This window comes from Perognathus longimembris, chromosome 4, assembly GCF_023159225.1.
Source record: "Perognathus longimembris pacificus isolate PPM17 chromosome 4, ASM2315922v1, whole genome shotgun sequence".
Classification (NCBI taxonomy): Eukaryota; Metazoa; Chordata; class Mammalia; order Rodentia; family Heteromyidae; genus Perognathus; species Perognathus longimembris.
The window spans coordinates 29680752-29699120 of record NC_063164.1 but is presented as its reverse complement, the minus strand read 5'-3'; the positions used below and the strand labels follow the sequence as shown (position 1 = coordinate 29699120).

Here is an 18369-nt window from a genome sequence, read left to right as displayed (position 1 = left end):
CAAGCTTCTCTGGTGATTCCAGAACCACTGTCCAAAGTGAAGCTCATAGCATGGTTGAAGGAGAAGAAAAGTCAACAGTCAGCCAAGCCAGCTTAGTGAGGAAGCCTTGAAATGAGCTTCCAGGGGAGTCTTCCCCAGCAGAGAACTCTCCTAGGCATCTTTTCATGCTGAAAATTGGCATTTCTAACCTTCCTGTGCTTCCAGGAGAGGATTGCCAAGTGTCATGGCACCCAGTGTGGCTTCTGCACACCCGGGATGGTAATGTCTATGTACACGTTGCTCAGGAACCACCCCGAGCCCACTCTGGATCAGTTAACTGATGCCCTTGGTGGTAAGTTATACATGGTTCTTTTTAACCGCCCCCTTTGTTTTTGGTGCTGGTCCTGGGGCTTGAACTCGGGGCCTGGAAGCTTTCCCTGAGCTTTTGCCCTCAAGGTTGATGCTCTACCACTTGAGCCACAGCTCTTTGGTCATTTCAGCTTTTTGGCTGTGAATTGTAGATTAAAGTCTCATAGACTAGCCTGCCTAGGCTGGCTTCAAATAACGAATCTCAGATCTCATCCTCTTGAGAAACTAGGATTATAGGTGTGAGCCACTGGCATCTGGCTGTACGGTTCTATTTTTAAGTGATGATGCCACATAAATTGGGTACCATATGCCATGTACTGGATTAGAAGCTATTTGAAGAATATCATAACAATAATTTTGTAAGATAGGTATTATTATCATCCCCATTTCCTACATAGGGAAACTGAGGTTTAAAGACAAGTTATTTGTTCAAAGTTATGCAAGCTACATGTTAGCTTATTGAAATCAAGCTCTAAACCAGATTCACACATTACATTTCACTGATACATTTCTTTTTCAAAATGTATGTTTTGGTGTAGTAACTAAGTCATTTGAGTTTTAATACTCCCATAATTATAAGTGCCATTAGTTGTCAGTACTGTATTGTATATGGAAGTACTGAAATATTTGCTAAGAGAGTAGATTTTCTGTTAAGTACCTTTGTCACTAAGTAAATGGGTAAGTTAATAAATAATTGCTTGCTAGAGGTATGACTCAAGTGGTATAGCACCAGCCTAACAAGCAAGTCAGACAAGCAATTGCAAGGTCCTGAATTCAAAAGCCAGTACTGAAGATAGATAGATAGATAGATAGATAGATAGATAGATAGATAGATAGATATAAATGCCATGAAGAAATTCAAGTGATGGATATATACACAACATCAACTGTGAGGACAGAATTTCAGATGCATTCTTTTGTTAAAAATATAATTTCTTGGGCTGGGGATATAGCCTAGTGGCAAGAGTGCCTGCCTCGGATACACGAGGCCCTAGGTTCGATTCCCCAGCACCACATATACAGAAAACGGCCAGAAGCGGTGCTGTGGCTCAAGTGGCAGAGTGCTAGCCTTGAGCCTTGAGCAAAAAGAAGCCAGGGACAGTGCTCAGGCCCTGAGTCCAAGGCCCAGGACTGGCCAAAAAAAAAATATATATATATATATAATTTCATTGTGGTCATCATGATGTTTCACAGAGGAGTAACTATTTCATAAGTCCGGGAATGAGTACATTTTTTGGACAGTAACTTTGCAGGCGTATTATTATCTCCAAACATATCATATTGTATACACATAATATGCACAGCATTTTATATATGGGCAATTACATCAGTAAAGTAGCTTCTTGAAATTAAACTTGGTTCTGCAATGTGACAACAGAGCAAGTTTTTTTCTTAAAAACCATTGTAATTTGAGCATCTATTACAAGAAGGGCATACAAATTGTTTAGTAGAAGACAGTACAAATGGCTGAGCTGTGAAAATCTACTTCAGGGCTCCAAACTCTAAAGCTCAAGTTGCTGATGTGCAAATAGGATTTTCTAGATGAAGTGAACCAAAAAATGAGGCATACTTGCCTTGTAGGCTGGGGTCTTACCTCCATCATGTGCTTGGCAGCCTGTACCTGTCTAGGTCACTCCATTAACAGCCGGGCTTTTCTCCTTCAGGTAACCTGTGCCGTTGTACTGGATACAGACCCATAATTGAAGCATGCAAGACTTTCTGTAAAGTAAGTAGAAAGGCACACAGGTATAGTTTTCCCAATGAAAAATGGGTAGGGCTTATTAGATGTGATTAGGCCACAGCCATCATTACTAATAACAAGGATCTTAAGTCTGCCACTGCTTTTTGTTTTTTCACCTTGAGTGGGAGGCGTCCCTTCATTCAGTGAGCTTGCCTAGGGAGTCTCATCTCGAGTACCTAACCATTTTGACATTGGCTACAGGTTATTGCTTCTAGGAGGTTCCTCCTGATTTGTCTATCAGGGAGAGGCACGATGTCCATGTGTTACTGTAGCTCTCTGCAAACATGGGATATGCATTTCTCAATGTTGCCTTGTTCACTAGACTCTGTGCCGCCTGAACAGAGCTGTCCATGTGCAGGACCCATCACCATGCACTCACTAGGAGCTTTGCAATCAATACGTGTTGAATGAATGAATGAGCAGATGAGCAACAAACAGCCTTGACATATACAAAGATTGCCTTTTGGAAGTTAAATTATGACATTAGCATATCACAGATAAGAACAGAGTGATGATACCAATACTTTTTAATATTCGTTGTTAGCATTTAGAATGGCAAACATTAATATTAATGATTATTCATGGCTAGTATGTATCATTGAATGTCAGGCTTAGTTGTAAGATCTTTACATAGTTTAACTTATTTAATAATTACTGTTACCCAAGATTTCTAATAAACTCATTTAAAAATTCTTGTTTGTAGCAGTCCTGGGGATTGAACTGTAGGGTACTCTGCTACTTGAGATACGCCATGGCCATTTTTACTTAGGGGAACATTATTTTTAATTTTCAGATAGGATCTTGTACTATTTCCTTGATCCTTTTCCAAGCTCCTCCTACCTAGGCCTCTCATGGAACTGACATTCCAACTCATGCCACTCATGGCCAGGGTGCTGCCTCTGAGCTTTTTTTCACTCAAGGTTAGCCCTCTACCACTTTAATCCCCAGCTCCACTTCTGGCTTTTTCTGAGTAGTTTATTGGAGATAAGAGTCTTATGGACCTTCTTGCCTGGGATGACTTTGAACCCCTATCCTCAGATCTCAGCCTTCTGAGTGGCTAGGATTACAGGCATAAGCCACCAGTGTCAGGCTACAAGGCTTGTTTTTTATGTTTGTTTTTCTTTTGTTTGTTGGTTTTGTTTTTGAGATGGAGCCTTAGTAATTTTTTTCTTTGAATTGGCCTCAAACTGTGATGCTCCCAATCTCTAACTTCCTGAGTAGCTGGGATTGCAGGTATGCTAACCCCCTCCTAAATTTGAGTTTTCAGTAGAGTAGTTTAGAATGTTTACACATAAGTGATTCTCTTTCATGACTGCTAATAATCTTGGTTTGAATTATTCTTTGTTTTTAAGTTTATTTAACATTTTATTATAAAGGAGGTATTATGTTAGAAGATCTTTCCCAACTTGAGAGTAATGTAATATGGGCAGGCTAAGGTTTAAATTTCACTAGATTAGATGCATTAAGAACAAATCTCATGGGGCTGGGGATATAGCCTAGTGGCAAGAGTGCCTGCCTCGTATACATGAGGCCCTAGGTTCGATTCCCCAGCACCACATATACAGAAAACGGCCAGAAGCGGAGCTGTGGCTCAAGTGGCAGAGTGCTAGCCTTGAGCAAAAAGAAGCCAGGGACAGTGCTCAGGCCCTGAGTCCAAGCCCCAGGACTGGCCAAAAAAACAAAAAAAAACCAAAAAAACAAATCTCATTTATGAGCTATCAGGGGTTGGTTAGAATAGGTCCACGGGAGTTAAGTATGCCTACTGATTATACATTATGATGTTTAGATTGCTGCTACTCCATTTCTTTAATGGTAGAATTGCCATTAAATTTTTATTGATTTGTTTTCAACCATTAGACTTCTGGCTGCTGTCAAAGTAAAGAAAATGGGGTTTGCTGTTTGGATCAAGGAGTCAATGGATTACCAGAACTGGAGGAAGAAAATAAGGTCAGTGAAATGTAAAGTTGTTATGAAGTTTCCTCAGCACATAGGCAGCAGATGATTTTTTGCTGCTTGAGTTGGCCAATTTGAGCTGCTACTAATGTTCCCTCTCCCATTCTCACACCAGCTCTATATAGAAAAAAATCCAGCCTAGGAAGGACTCCGGGAGATGTACAGAAGTTGGTTAACAGATACAAGGGTGAAGTTGGATAGAAAGAATAATTTCAAATTGTTCTGTAGCACAGTAAGATAACAACTAATAAAGAGGATCTTTACTGCTCCCCAACACAAATAACAAATCATAAATGTCTGAGGTAACAGGTCAGTTACCCTGTATATAATTACACATATATACATGTTGCAATGTCAATGTATGTGTCATTTAAAAGTAAAATATATATGTCTCTCTCTATATATACACACAGACTAAGGTTTGAACTTAGGGCATTCTGCTTTTCTAGGCAGACTCTCTCCTAGAGCTATGTCCCAAGCCCTTTTTGCTTTAGGTGTTTTCTGAACAGAGTCTCTTATTTATGTCTCCTATTTATGCTTCCCATTTAGTAGGAATGATAGGCAGACATCACCACACCCAGCTTTTTACAGATTGAGGTAGGATCTCTCAAACCTTTTGCCCAGGCAGTCCTTGAACCCCAAGCCCTCCTCAGTAGCTAGAATGACAACTATGAGATATCATCTCCAATTAAAAACTAGATTTAGGGCTGGGGATATAGCCTAGTGGCAAGAGTGCCTGCCTCGGATACACGAGACCCTAGGTTCGATTCCCCAGCACCACATATACAGAAAACGGCCAGAAGCGGCGCTGTGGCTCAAGTGGCAGAGTGCTAGCCTTGAGCGGGAAGAAGCCAGGGACAGTGCTCAGGCCCTGAGTCCAAGGCCCAGGACTGGCCAAAAAAAAAAAAAAAAAAAAACTAGATTTAAAAGTACTTTAAAAATGAGAGATAACTTTGTCTCTCATTCTGGACTCAAATATAATTATCTATAAGATAGAAAGACACATAGCCCCCGCTGTCTCTCAGTTTATTCAAAAGTATTTTTGAGGACTTTTTTTTTTTTTTTTTTGCCAGTCCTGGGCCTTGGACTCAGGGCCTGAGCACTGTCCCTGGCTTCTTCCCGCTCAAGGCTAGCACTCTGCCACTTGAGCCACAGCGCGGCTTCTGGCCGTTTTCTGTATATGTGGTGCTGGGGAATCGAACCTAGGGCCTCGTGTATCCGAGGCAGGCACTCTTGCCACTAGGCTATATCCCCAGCCCCTTTTTGAGGACTTTTTAAAGGGCCAGAAGCAAAATAGATATGTGAGAAAGTGGAAGAACAGGTAGCGGAAGTAATGAGGTGGCAATAGAGGAAGTGCCCATTATCAGGTGTGGGCTCCTGGCTTATTTCCTTTACTGTCCCAGGGACCAACAAGAATATGCAGGGTTTTGAGAGGATTAGAGCCCCAAGGACATCTGCAGAGTTGTTAGAAAGTGATCTTGGAACCCTGACTGGGAGCTCGGGGACAGTGTCTGGCTGAAGTTTGGTCTACTCTGCTATCTGTCTGCTTCCAGCTCATTTTACAAAGGATTTAGAGTTGCTCGACAGTGACACTGTAGGCAATCTTTATATAGACTTTCAATTTCTGTAGCTTCAGTTATTTGGGCTCACTATGGGTCTAAAATAGCAAATAGAAAATTCCAGATATTATATGTTTCAAAATGCATTCCATCCTGAGTGGTATGATGAAATCTCACACTGCTCCCTTCTGCTCCACTTGAGATATGAATTAGCCCTTTGTTCAGTTTATCCACACCGTATACCCACCTATTTGTTAGTTAGTTGTTGACAGGATATTGCAATGTTGTGTTCAACTCTGTGTGTATGTATCTCTCCTGGGGCTTGAACTCAGGGCCTGGGCTTTGTTGCTGAGTTTTTGTGCTCAAGGCTACTTGAGTCACAATTCTATTTCTGGCTGCTTCGGTAGTTTATTGGAGATAAGACTCTCACAGACTTTCCTTCCTTGGCTGGCTTTGAACCACGATCCTCAGATCTTAGCCTCCTGACTAGCTAGGATAACAGGGGTAAGCTTCTGACGCTCAGCTCAAGTCTTTATTTTACTTAATAATGTCCTCAGAACACATGACTCTGGAAAATCATATTTGCCAAAGGTAGCTGTAGAGTGTTTCCTCTAAGTGAAAAAGTAAAAGTTGTAAACAAATAAGGAAAGAAAAAATGCATGCTAAGATTGATAGTAAGAATGAACAGGGCTGGGGATATGGCCTAGTGGCAAGAGAGCTTGCCTCGTATACATGAGGCCCTGGGTTCAATTCCCCAGCACCACATATACAGAAAATGGCCAGAAGTGGCGCTGTGGCTCAAGTGGCAGAGTGCTAGCCTTGAGCAAAAGGAAGCCAGGGACAGTGCTCAGGCCCTGAGTTCAAGGCCCAGGACTGGCCAAAAAAAAAAAAAAAAAAAAGAATGAACAGCAAAAACCATGCCATACATAATGGAGTTCCATACTGTCTATAGGTTGAGGCATTCACTTGAGAATAAGAGTGAGGGAGACTACTGTAATTCCTGGTATTTTCTCTTTTTTAAGACAAGTTCAGTACTCTTCTCAGAAGTGGAGTTTCTACCTTTGGATCCAACCCAGGAGCTGATATTTCCTCCAGAGCTAATGGTAAGGAAGGAGAGTGGAGCTCATTTTAGAGAAGAATTGACGGTGAGATCCAGTGGTGAGGGGAGGTGAATGCTTTTGAATTCTTTCAGAAGCTGATCAGCAAATAGGTAACACACATCTGTCATTCTTATGCTAAGGCCTAAAGAGTGTGGCCCAAGCTAGAAGTGGGCAGATGGTGGGGTATGTATATAGTCATGAAGGTACAATGTATGTAGATGCAGGCATGGTTCTCATTTTCGGTTTTACTGACATACTGACATTCATTTTTCCATAGGATGATTTGACAAAGTAGAGCATATCATTAAGTACCAAAATGAACTTTATGACATACAACCACTACATGGAGCAGCCTTTAGAAGGAATTAAACTCTGGGATGCTTGTACCTGAAATCTAATGCTTGGCAAAGCTCTACTTTTAGATCACTAGTTTTGTTTTTCATATCAGTATTTCCTTTATCTTTTACTGCAAGAACAGAGTGGAAGCAGATGGCAGTTTAGTCACAACTATCTTGAATTCCTGTTGCTTTTTCAACAGATAATGGCTGAGAAACAACCACAAAAGACCAGGGTTTTTAGTGGTGAGAGGATGATGTGGATTTCACCAATGACTCTGCAAGGACTTCTGGAAGCAAAATTCAAGTATCCCCAGGCTCCTGTGGTTATGGGAAACACCTCTGTAGGTGTGTAGATCCCAGGGAAGTCTTATGAGGAAACTGAGGGGAAAGGCAAACGGGGAAGATAGCTTGATACATGTAGATTCTCAGGAAATACAGCCGAAGGTCATATTTTAATCTTTTAATCTTGAGTATTGCTCAAGAGACTTTCTGTCAGTACACAAACAAGTCTCTGTGTGTTCAGTGTTCTTTATTTCATCTCTCATTGATGTCTTGATGGGTATAATATGCTTTATAGAAACCAGACAATTCCTGGTGCATCCAGTAGGTTACCCAAGAGAATTCTAAATATGCTATATTAACAAATGTTTTGGTAATTCCAAAGGATCCTCCAAGCTTAGTGAAAATCCACCCACTGATCTTTCTGTATATGATTTGACAATAAATAGACCAATAGCAAGAATAAAAATATCTATACAGCTTAAGACATCTATTAAATTATAATTTCCAAATTAAAAGCGCAATTACTCCCTAGTTATCCCACTCATCTTGGTTTCCCCCTAATATTTTAGGTCCTGAAATGAAATTTAAAGGTGTCTTCCACCCGGTTATAATTTCTCCTGATAGAATTGAAGAGCTGAATGTTAGAAAACAAACGTATAATGGTGAGTTCTTAAGTTCTTGTGTTCACCAATTTACTTATTTTGTCTAACAGACAATCTGAAAGAGAATTATTCCCAGCTACAATATTCCCAGCTACAGAGATTCTCCTCCTACAAGAGCCATGGCATTCTGGCTCTAGGAAGAAACCCCTAAAGTTACACTAATTATGATTTGCCTGCATTAGTCAGATTTTTACTAAACAGCTTTTCCTGCACTATAAGAGAAATAGAGCATGAAGATGAATGGGCCCAATCCCTGCCTCTCCAGAAGCCCAGGAGCAAGCAAGGAAAATTTATTAAGTAGCTATCAGACTGGCTTTCCATGCCTGTAAAAGAAATTGATTTAATGGAAAATATGAGAAGTCATAATTGTAATATAGATTTTGGAATCCAGCTTCTGAAATCTAATTCTTGACTAATATATATTTTTTCTTGACCATTACATATACATATATAATAACTTAACCTCAGTTTTGTTGTCTGTGAAGTAGGTCCATTAATAATTCAGAGTTTTATTTAAATTCATGGAGATTATGTAAAGCATTCAGAAGACTACTTGATAGACTGAATGAGTGTTCAAAGAATTTAGCCGTCAGTGCTTCCATCACATCTACTACCAGCCATCCTTAGTATCACACCCCATACCACCCCACTCCACCCCACACACCATCCCATTACCACCTCCATCTCTATCACACTATCACTACCCTGTCACCATCACTACTAGCAGTAAGCAGGACAGCAAATACCCAGTATAAATATTCTATGCCTGTAGTTTCAGTCTAGTGGAAATTTTCAGTTAAGAAGCTATCACACTGTATTATTTATTTCAGGACTGACCTTGGGTGCTGGCCTCAGCCTGGCCCAGGTGAAGGACATTCTGGCTGATGTGGTCCAGGAGCTCCCAGAAGAGAAGACACAGACATACCGTGCTCTCCTGAAGCATCTGGGAACTCTGGCTGGACAACAGATCAGGAACATGGCGGTATGCTTTTGACAGAAGTAAACTCAGTGTGCATCCTGAGGGTGACTGTCCTTAGTGAATCATTTTTTTTTTTTTATCTTCTGGAACGTATAAAAGGAGTAGCTCCCTGAAACTTGTTTAATCCGGATTTTAACATTTGTGTTTTACAATTACTTAACAGAAATGACACTATCTTTTTGTTAAAGTCTTTAGGGGGCCATATCGTGAGCAGGCACCTTGATTCAGATCTGAATCCTCTCTTGGCTGTGGCTAACTGTACTCTCAACTTACAATCAAAGGGTAAGTGACAGCTCCTACCTGAGGATTTTTTTTTGTTCTATAATAGCATTTTATTGCTCTCCAATAGCGTTTTAATTTTTAATGACTGTGTTAATCCACAATAGGTATTCCATAATATCTAATACTTATTTTGGAGTATCTATTTCTAATATTTTCTCCATTAGAAACATTGTAAACAAAAATATTCATGCCAGCAAACCTTTTCAGATGCATACTATTATATCTTCAGATTAATTCCTAAAAGATGGAACATTTGGTTAAAAAGACATATACCATTTCGGGGAATTAATTTATTTCATCAGGTTGTCCAGAAACACTAAATCACCATAAGGGACAATAGGGAATAAATATTTCTCCCTTAGCCACAGGGAAGATTTTTGCTTGCTTTTAAAATGTACTATTTGCCACTCTGATAGATAAACAATGATTCTTTGCTGTTTTAATTTGCATTTCTTTCTGATAAGGCTCTCATTGTTTGTTGGCTATTTATTGGTTCATAACTTCTTGGCTATTATTAAATCTGTTCTCTATACCTCATTGTGTTCACTTACTGTAAAAATGTTTATTTCTATAATATTAATAGTTTTATTGACTGGAGAAAATTTTCTCTGCTGGAGAGAATTGTGAATATATAATTTTTACAACAAATAATAATGTAGACACTTTCTGAAGGCCAGAACATTGGTCAGTCTGATCTTAATGCCACATATTTCTAATCTCATCATCTGTTCCTTTTTGAGATCTTACACTAGCTATTTTTTTCTCATACTGGTCACCTACATTGAATATGTTTGGAATGGTTTTTGTCCCAATGCGATCTAACTGTTGAAAGTAACTGTAAGTCAGGAGGACTCTTGGGACCCTTTGTTGAAGATATTTCCCACATAGTCCAGGAGTTTTTGATGTCCATGTCATACTTTGGTGTCATAGTTAATTTGTGCTTATTGAATGCCTACAGGTACACTTTTTATTTAACAATGCCTGGATTTCACTATACATTTATTTACTTGGTTTTGTTTTTGAACTAAGTCCTAGAATTTTATTTCTCTTATTCCAACTTCTCCAACAATTATTAGGAAGTTCTATATGATCCTCTGTAAATTTGGATTTTTTCCACTTAAAAACATGTACTATCTTTTTATACTCTTAAATACATTGCTAAATACCTACTCTTTTTAACACCAAACAGAATCAAGGACAAAAATCATATGAGTATCTTGATAGATGCAAATAGATTCCTTGAGAAATTCCAACCTTCTTTTATGATAAACTGTCCAAAGGAATTAGGAATAAAAGTAATGTACATCAACATTATAACGATTGTATTCAACTATAGCCTTTATGTGTGTGTATGTGTTTGTGTGTTTATATGTCAGTGTATGTATTGGCCATTTCCTCTAAAGTCAGGAACAGCACAAGGATATCTATTCTCCCAACTCCTATTTTAATACAATACTAGAAATCCTGGTTAGAGCAATAAAATAAGAGAAAGAAATAAAAGGGACTCAAGTAAGGAAGGAAGAGGTCAAATTATCCCTATTTGCAGATGATAGAATTTTATGACTAAAAGACCCTAAAAAAGTCACAAAAAACCCTTAGATTTCATAAACTCCTTCAACAAAGTAGCAGGATACAAAAATCAATATAAAAATCCCTGTTGCTTTTCTACATACCAACAATGAACAGAGAAAGAAATCAGGAAAACAATCCTATTCACATTAGCCTCAAAAAAGTACGCAGAAATAAATTTAACTAAGGAAGCAGAAGATCTCTATAAGAAACACTATAAATTACTGGAGAAAGAAATCTAAGATGGCACCAAGATGTGGAAAGACTTTCCTTGCTCAAGGATTGGCAGAATCAATGTTGTGAAAACAGTTATATTACCAAAAGCAATCTATAATATCTAAAGCAATTTCTATCAAAATTCTTCTAACCTCTGTGACAGTCTTCACAGAGGCTTAAAAATAAAAAAATTCATATTGAAACATAAAAGACCTTGCTTAGAAAAAGTAATCCTGGACAAAAAGGACAATACTGGAGATGTCAGAATACTTGATTTCAAACTAAACTATAGAGCCTTAGTAACAAAACGAGCATGGTAGCAGCACAAAAATAAATACATAGAACAACAGAACAGAATAGAAGACCCAGAAATAAGACCACACAGTAAAAGCCAGCGAACTTCTATAAAGGTGCCACAAAAAAAAAAAATACAGCTTCTTCAACAAGTGGTGCTGATCTTTCCACCTATTTCTGTGACAGCATTTATTTTTGTTCTGCTTTCTGTTAGAGTGACATTAAACCATAAGCTCTGTATGGGTGAGATGATTTTTAATTTATTCCCTTGTGTTCTTTCAGTAGTGAACATTCTGCTTTGCAAATGGGTGATATTTAATAATTTTTTAAAAAAGGAAATGGTAAATAAAATTAGAGGTGAAAAATAAAAAAAAACAAGTGGTGCTGAGAAAACTGGATGTCCACATGTAGAAGATTAAAATTAGATTTCTATGTCTTTCCCTATACTAATATCAACTCCAACTGATTCAGGAGAAAGATTTTTCAATTTGAATAATATCCTTTTATAGAAAGTCTTGCAATGAAAAACACGTTCTGTAGTAGGATGAAAACACCAAAATGTTCTTAAGCTAGGTGCCTGTGGCTCATGCCCGTAATCCTAACTAATCAAGAGGCTGAGATCTGAGGATCAAGTGCCAAGCCAGCACAGGCAGGAAAGTTTGTGAGACTCTTATCTCCAATTAAGCAGCAGAAAAAAGCTGGAAGTGGAGCTGACTCAAGTGATAGAGCACCAACCTTGAGTGAAAGTGGCCCTGAGTTCAAGCCCCAGTACTGGCACCAAAAAAACTCCCACATAAAACCGATTTCTTAGCTTGCATGCTTGAAGTCATATTTTCTTATAGCTTTAAGGTCTTCCTTGTTGATTCTTCCTTCTTGATTAAAGAACTGAAATTCCTCAGATGCTGGAAAAAGACGTAAAAGAATAAGACAACAGCTCACTGGCACATGAATTCATTGGAGGGAATATTTTTTTAACTCTTTTCTATACTCATTGGGTTCCTGGTTATTCAATGGGTGTTTGTTGACTAACTTGAGCAGATATCAAAAGTGATACTAGTCTCCACACCTGGCAAGGCTGTGAGAGAATTATGTTGTTCAAGAAGAGGGACTTCAAGAGTCCTACTGTACCTGAAACTCACTATTACTTTGCTGGGTATTCTTATCTACAAGCAGGCAAAGAAGGAAAGATGGGGAAAGGAGGGGTCCTACACTACAAGAAACTTTGCAAGATAACATTAGAGGGTAAAAGATTTGTAAGCATAGAAATAATACTTCTTCTCCCCAAACACCCAGGTTTCTGATGAATTTGAAAACATCACTTCTTGCATTTGGGAAGTTATGTAATAGACTGACGATTTCGGGAAAAATGTCAATTCTTTCCACAGAAGGGGAACGGCAGATCCCTTTAAATGAGCAATTTCTCAGCAAGTGTCCTGATGTGGATCTTAAACCTCAGGAAATCTTGGTCTCGGTGAACATCCCCTACTCCAGGAAGGTAAAGATCCTTTCAGATTTACTTCTGGGTCCACAACGCCTTCATGCCAGCATAGAGAGGCTGAGAAAGAATGTTGAGAGTTTGCAGAGGAGATAAAACTCCACTGGAGGAGCAGGTGAAGCCAGTGTTTCACAGTCTTATGCCTAGCTGGTTTTCATTTGTGTTACACACTTCCCTAGCATTCCTAGAACCAGGAGACCTTTCTCACACTCCTTCCCCACAAACTCTAAAGTTACTTTTAAAATATTCTTTTTTCCCAGGTGGACATGGTGGTTCCTACCAGTAATCTCAGCCCCTGGGAAAGCAGAGCTTATGGTTTTGGGCAATAAAAGTTGACAAGCCTCTATCCCAACCAATAAGCTGGATGTGAAAGAGTTCATTTGTCATCTCAGCTACACTGGAGGCATAAATAGGATTTTGTTGTGTGTCAGTGGCTCACTACTAGTTATCCTACTACTAGAAGGCTGAGTTTGGGAGGACCACGGTTCCAGGCCAGCATGGGCATGCATGTGAGACACACGTGCACATGCGTGTGTGGGAAGGGAGACTGTACCTCGTAAAAAATCAGGGCAGGGAGGATAATGGAGGAGGCATACTGGTAAATTCTCTGCAACTATGAAAAAAAATAATGTGCAAAGGGGCTGGAGGAGTGGTTTGTGGTAGAAAACAAAAGGCCCCAAGTTCAAACTCCAGCACTGAAAGAAAAAACAACAACAAAAAAGAAATAAAATTATTTGTCCCATAAGGCTTTTCCTTAAATGAGACACAAGAATATACCTCTGCTTGTTTCTTGGGGATTGGAATGGGGCTAAAAATAGAACTTAGTGGGGGAAAGCAAGTTTGAGTTCTGGTGTCAAGACCTGAACTAATTACTAGATCACTCCAAGCCTTTGATTCCTCATCTGTACATGCTCATTTTCTAGGGCTGTCAGAGCAAATAAATACAGACTAATGGCTTATTCAACAAAGATTTGTTTTCTAGAAGTTCCAAAAGGCTAGTTGTCTGATGTCAAGGTGAGCCCTCTGACCTGCATGTCTCCTCCGGCCTTCATGTGGTCTTCCCTCTTCACATCTATGTCCCTCTTCTTAAAGGGACCCTGCCTACTAATCCCATTTTTGTAAATTTAATTTTATTGTCAAAGTAATAATCCCATTTTAACATTACTTCTCTAAAGATTCATGTCCCAAGTACTGAAGTCCTGGAAGACCAGAGGGGATAAGATAAAAGAGGATGCAACATGAATTCAGTGACATAGTATACACGCTGGCACTCCATTGTCATTCTGTGTTTCCATATGTATCTCCTAACTTCATTGCAGTGGGAATTTGTGTCCGCCTTCCGACAAGCCCCACGGCAACAGAATGCACTAGCCACTGTTAACTCAGGAATGAGAGTCTTTTTTGGAGAAGGAGATGGCATAATTAAAGAGATGTCCATCTTGTATGGAGGTGTCGGACCAACTACCATCTGTGCCAAGAATTCCTGCCAGAAACTCATTGGAAGGTAAAGCATTGTGTTCTTACTCTCCAGTAACAGCAACCTGCAAGATGTAATTATTAGAACTTTCCTATATTTCAAAAAAAATTTTATTGTCTTTAAGTGGTTGTACAAAGGAGCTGCCATTCATTCACCAAAAAAGTTTAGGAATATAGTGCAACTCAATCAATGACACTCCTTTAGATATTCTTACCCACCCCTCCCAGCCCAGTCCTTCCTTTAGTCATCTAAATTTTAAGTTATATATTCAATTCTTTTTGCCATTTAACAAATCAATTTACGTGTAGAATGAATCTTGATCTGTGTCATCACTTCAATATCTCCACTCCTCCCCTTTGACTTACTCCTTCCCTTATGTTTCTCAATTCTGTGGCATTTACAATAAATTCTTGCCTGCATTCTCCCCCTTCCCCCTTCATTCTTCTACCCCTCTCCCCTTGGCCCCACCCTCCCCTCTTGCAATTTTCTGATACTTATATTGTTGGGCTTTGACTTAGTCTTTTTAAAGAGTTACACTATTTGTACTCTTCATAGAGTCTATTACACTTCAGTGAATTCATTTGTAACCTATTTAATGGCAGGAAATTCTGGGAGAATATCGTGATTATTTTTAATATTTTATATATGCATATATACACACAAAAGAGAGAGAGAGGAGAGAGAGAACATGTGTTAGAGAGAAGAGATAATGCCCATCATCCCATATGTTTTGGTCATAAAATAGATTATATAAGTTTGTTTTATAATTAATTGCTAGATTATTTACTTACCTTTCTTCCTCTGTCTATGGGTAATGATAGCAGCTAATAGCTCATGGGCATTTACTACACAAACTAATAGAGAATTGTGATTAAAGACATGAACTTTAAGCCTTCAGTGAGACAGACTGCTTGACCAAAATCTCAGTTCAGCCTCTACGTTATTACTATGAGATCTCACTTAAATTTAATAGTACTTCGGTTGCCATCTCAACTCTAAGTATTCATAGGGCAATTGAGAGGATTACATGAATGAATGCTTTCACAGTGCTTAAAGTAAGACAGGACATTCAGTAAACATCCTAGCAACAGACAGGATAGATTCCCCTGAAGTATCAACTGTTTCATTTTGGTTTTGTTAGTTTGTCTTTGAGACAGACTCTTACTATGTAACCCAAGATGGCTTTGAATTCTCAATTCTTCTGCCTAGTGCTAGAATTACAAGGATGTACCACCATGCCCAGCCATCCCAGACAGCTAAAGATTTTTGGAATGAAACACCAAGCTAAACACCTTGAGAATGGTACACTACTGTGAATACGGCTTGCTTGACACCAGTACTTTATTCCTATCTCTTACATTACACAGAAGCTAGTTGTCTTACATATTTATGGAAATTGTATAACTATTAGTCCTGCCAGGCTACTGGTCCCCTCCTTTGTTTCTCACAGGCCCTGGAATGAAGAGATGCTGGATGTAGCTTGCAGGCTGGTTCTAGATGAAGTCTTACTTCCAGGCTGGGCTCCAGGAGGGAAGGTGGAGTTCAAAAGGACCCTCATCATCAGCTTCCTCTTCAGGTTCTACCTGGAAGTGTCACAGATTTTGAAGAGAATGGTAAATGGAACTGGTCATGTATTTGTTCTCTCAGTGTTGGGGGGATACCCACAGTGAAGGCCCCAACCTTGCTGAGTTGCTTGGAATATAATTACCCTAACTCTTTTCTTCTACTTGAAGAGGGCTGCTTTCTCATGTGTGGCTTTCCTCTCTGGGCTCTGTACTTTTCTCTCAAGCAGGAAATGATGGTGGCACACACTGCATGGTCAGTCTAGGAAAGAGCTGCATGGGGGCCCTAATGCTTCAGAGCTCCTGTTTACTAATAGTCAGAACCACAGCAGTAATAGGACGTTCTTATGCCTGGTCTCCATCATGACAACTCAAGTAACAAGATGGTTGGCTAGGGAGGACAGACTGAAAGAAAGAATTCTCTGAATTCCTTTTGTTTGACCCAAAAGAAACTTGGGTCATGGCTTCATGCCACACCTCATGCCACAACTAGCCAGGCAGCCAACCACACTAGACTAGAAGCTATTATTAGCCTGTAACTTGTTTTGTAGTAATTTTAAGTAAGTATCACAAAGTCTTCATTTATCTATTATTTTTATTCTGCCAGTAGTGGGATTTGATTGTCACTGGGCTTTTTTGCTCAAGGCTAGTGCCTCTACCACTGGAGTCATGCCTCAACTTGTAGCATTTTTCTGGTTAATTGGAGATAAGGGTATTATAGATTTGTCTGCGTAGACTGGCTCTGGATGAAGATTCTCAGTTCTCAGCCACCCTGAGAAGCTGGAGTTATAGGCCTAAGCCACTGGTGTCTGTCTAGCTTATTATCACTTTGAAAGAAAGTATCTTCTCAGCATAGAGGGGAACAACTAAGAACTAGAACAAACATTTAAGGATAGAGTCTTGAAATCACAGATAAGCGAAATACTTTCACCAGGTCATTAGAAGCAAAAATAAAAATAGCTAATGGCAGACTTTTTGCCAAATGAACTAAGACCATTTCCTAGTGAGTCAAATGCTACTATTGAAAATTTCTACTTCATAGTCTTGTAATAGTTAAATATCTACCAAGCTTCTCCTTTTTTCAGGACCCAGCTCACTGTCCTAGCCTGGCAGACAACTATGAGAGTGCTTTAGAAGATCTCCACTCCAGACACCACTGGCAAACGTTAAACTACCAGGTAGGAAGCTTTTTGTCTTTGCGTTTTTGTTACTCCAAAGATTCTAGGCTATGAAACCTTCACCTGGACATCCCACTGCCTCTCACAGTGACTCTCAAGCCTAAGAGACCCAAGTATCCCTTCTCATGAGCTCACAGTCCCCTTCAGTGTAAATTAAAAGTTTAAAATCAAAGCCAGGAGAGCCTGCAACACGTGACTTGGATTTAGCAGCAGACCAGCTGTTCCGGCTGAATAAAGTTCTCTCTTCTGTGGGGGGTGGGGGTGGGGGTGGGGAATCAAAGCTAGGTATGCTGGCTGAAGCCTATAATGCTACTTATGTGTGTGGGGAGAGTGGGCAGGGATCAGAAGATTGAGGTTCCAGGTCAGCCTGGTCGAAGAGTGACCCACAAGATTCCCACTGCTGGGCAGTTCATTCTAGTCAATGTGGGAATACATAGTAGGATTGTGTCCCAGGCCAGCCTGAACACAAAGAAGACCCTGCCTTAAATCAAGCTGGAGGTGTGATTCAAGCATTGGAGTGCCTGCCTACCAAGCATAAGGCCCGATTCAGTCCCTAGTACTGCCAAGAAGAAAGAAAGAAAAAGGAAGGAAGGAAGGAAGGAAGAAAGGAAGGAAGGAAGGGAGGGAGGGAGGGAGGGAGGGAGGGAGGAAGGAAGGAAGGAAGGAAGGAAGGAAGGAAAAGTTCAAAACTAAGCTGGAAGTGTAGGTTGATAGAACATTTGCTTAGCATATTCAAGGCCCTAGGTTTAACCTCTAGCAGCACACACACACAGATACACATGCACACACACAAACCCTTCAAAACCAGTGAAGATTCATAAAGAAAAACAAAAGTAGCAATGATAATTTTAAACAACAATATCTGTTTTGATCTTAGAAGTCATTTGTTTTGTACTATGGACTTGTGCCATTAACATAAAGGATCTACCTAATTTGCTATGTTTTCTGCCCTTAGCTTTGTGATTGTCAAAGTACAGAGTTGTGTCTAAATCAGGCCTTGGGTTGCTCTGGCTGCCTTTGAGGATCCAGACAGTTCCTACTGAAAGGCTAATGAAAATGCAATAACCTATCTATCTATCTTTATATGCTAGCACTGGGGCTTGAACTCAGGACCTGAACACTGTCCCTTAGCTTTTTCATTCAAGGCTGGTGCTCTATCACTTGAACCACAGCTCCACCTCTTGCTTTTTGGTAGCTAGTTGGAGATAAAAGTCTCACAAACTTTCCTGCCTGTGCAAGCTTACTCTGTGATCCTTAGATCTCTGCCATCTGAATTGAATTCTCAATTCTCCTGCCTCAGCCTCCCTAGTGAGGAAATGACAGAGATGTACAAC

General features: G+C 39.7%; 1 protein-coding gene across 2 annotated transcripts in view; it reads left to right on the top strand.

Moving 5' to 3' along the window:
- Positions 1-18369, top strand: part of LOC125350418 (aldehyde oxidase) — a 77714-nt gene that overhangs the window by 13837 nt on the left and 45508 nt on the right. For both annotated transcript variants that reach the window (XM_048345003.1, XM_048345004.1), the window contains exons 5-16: positions 205-331; positions 2013-2074; positions 3947-4036; positions 6624-6704; positions 7240-7384; positions 7891-7983; positions 8814-8965; positions 9151-9244; positions 12709-12818; positions 14138-14322; positions 15746-15908; positions 16943-17035. In XM_048345003.1, coding sequence (XP_048200960.1) covers positions 205-331; positions 2013-2074; positions 3947-4036; positions 6624-6704; positions 7240-7384; positions 7891-7983; positions 8814-8965; positions 9151-9244; positions 12709-12818; positions 14138-14322; positions 15746-15908; positions 16943-17035 — 1395 coding nt within the window. The remainder of the gene's footprint in view (positions 1-204; positions 332-2012; positions 2075-3946; positions 4037-6623; positions 6705-7239; positions 7385-7890; positions 7984-8813; positions 8966-9150; positions 9245-12708; positions 12819-14137; positions 14323-15745; positions 15909-16942; positions 17036-18369) is intronic.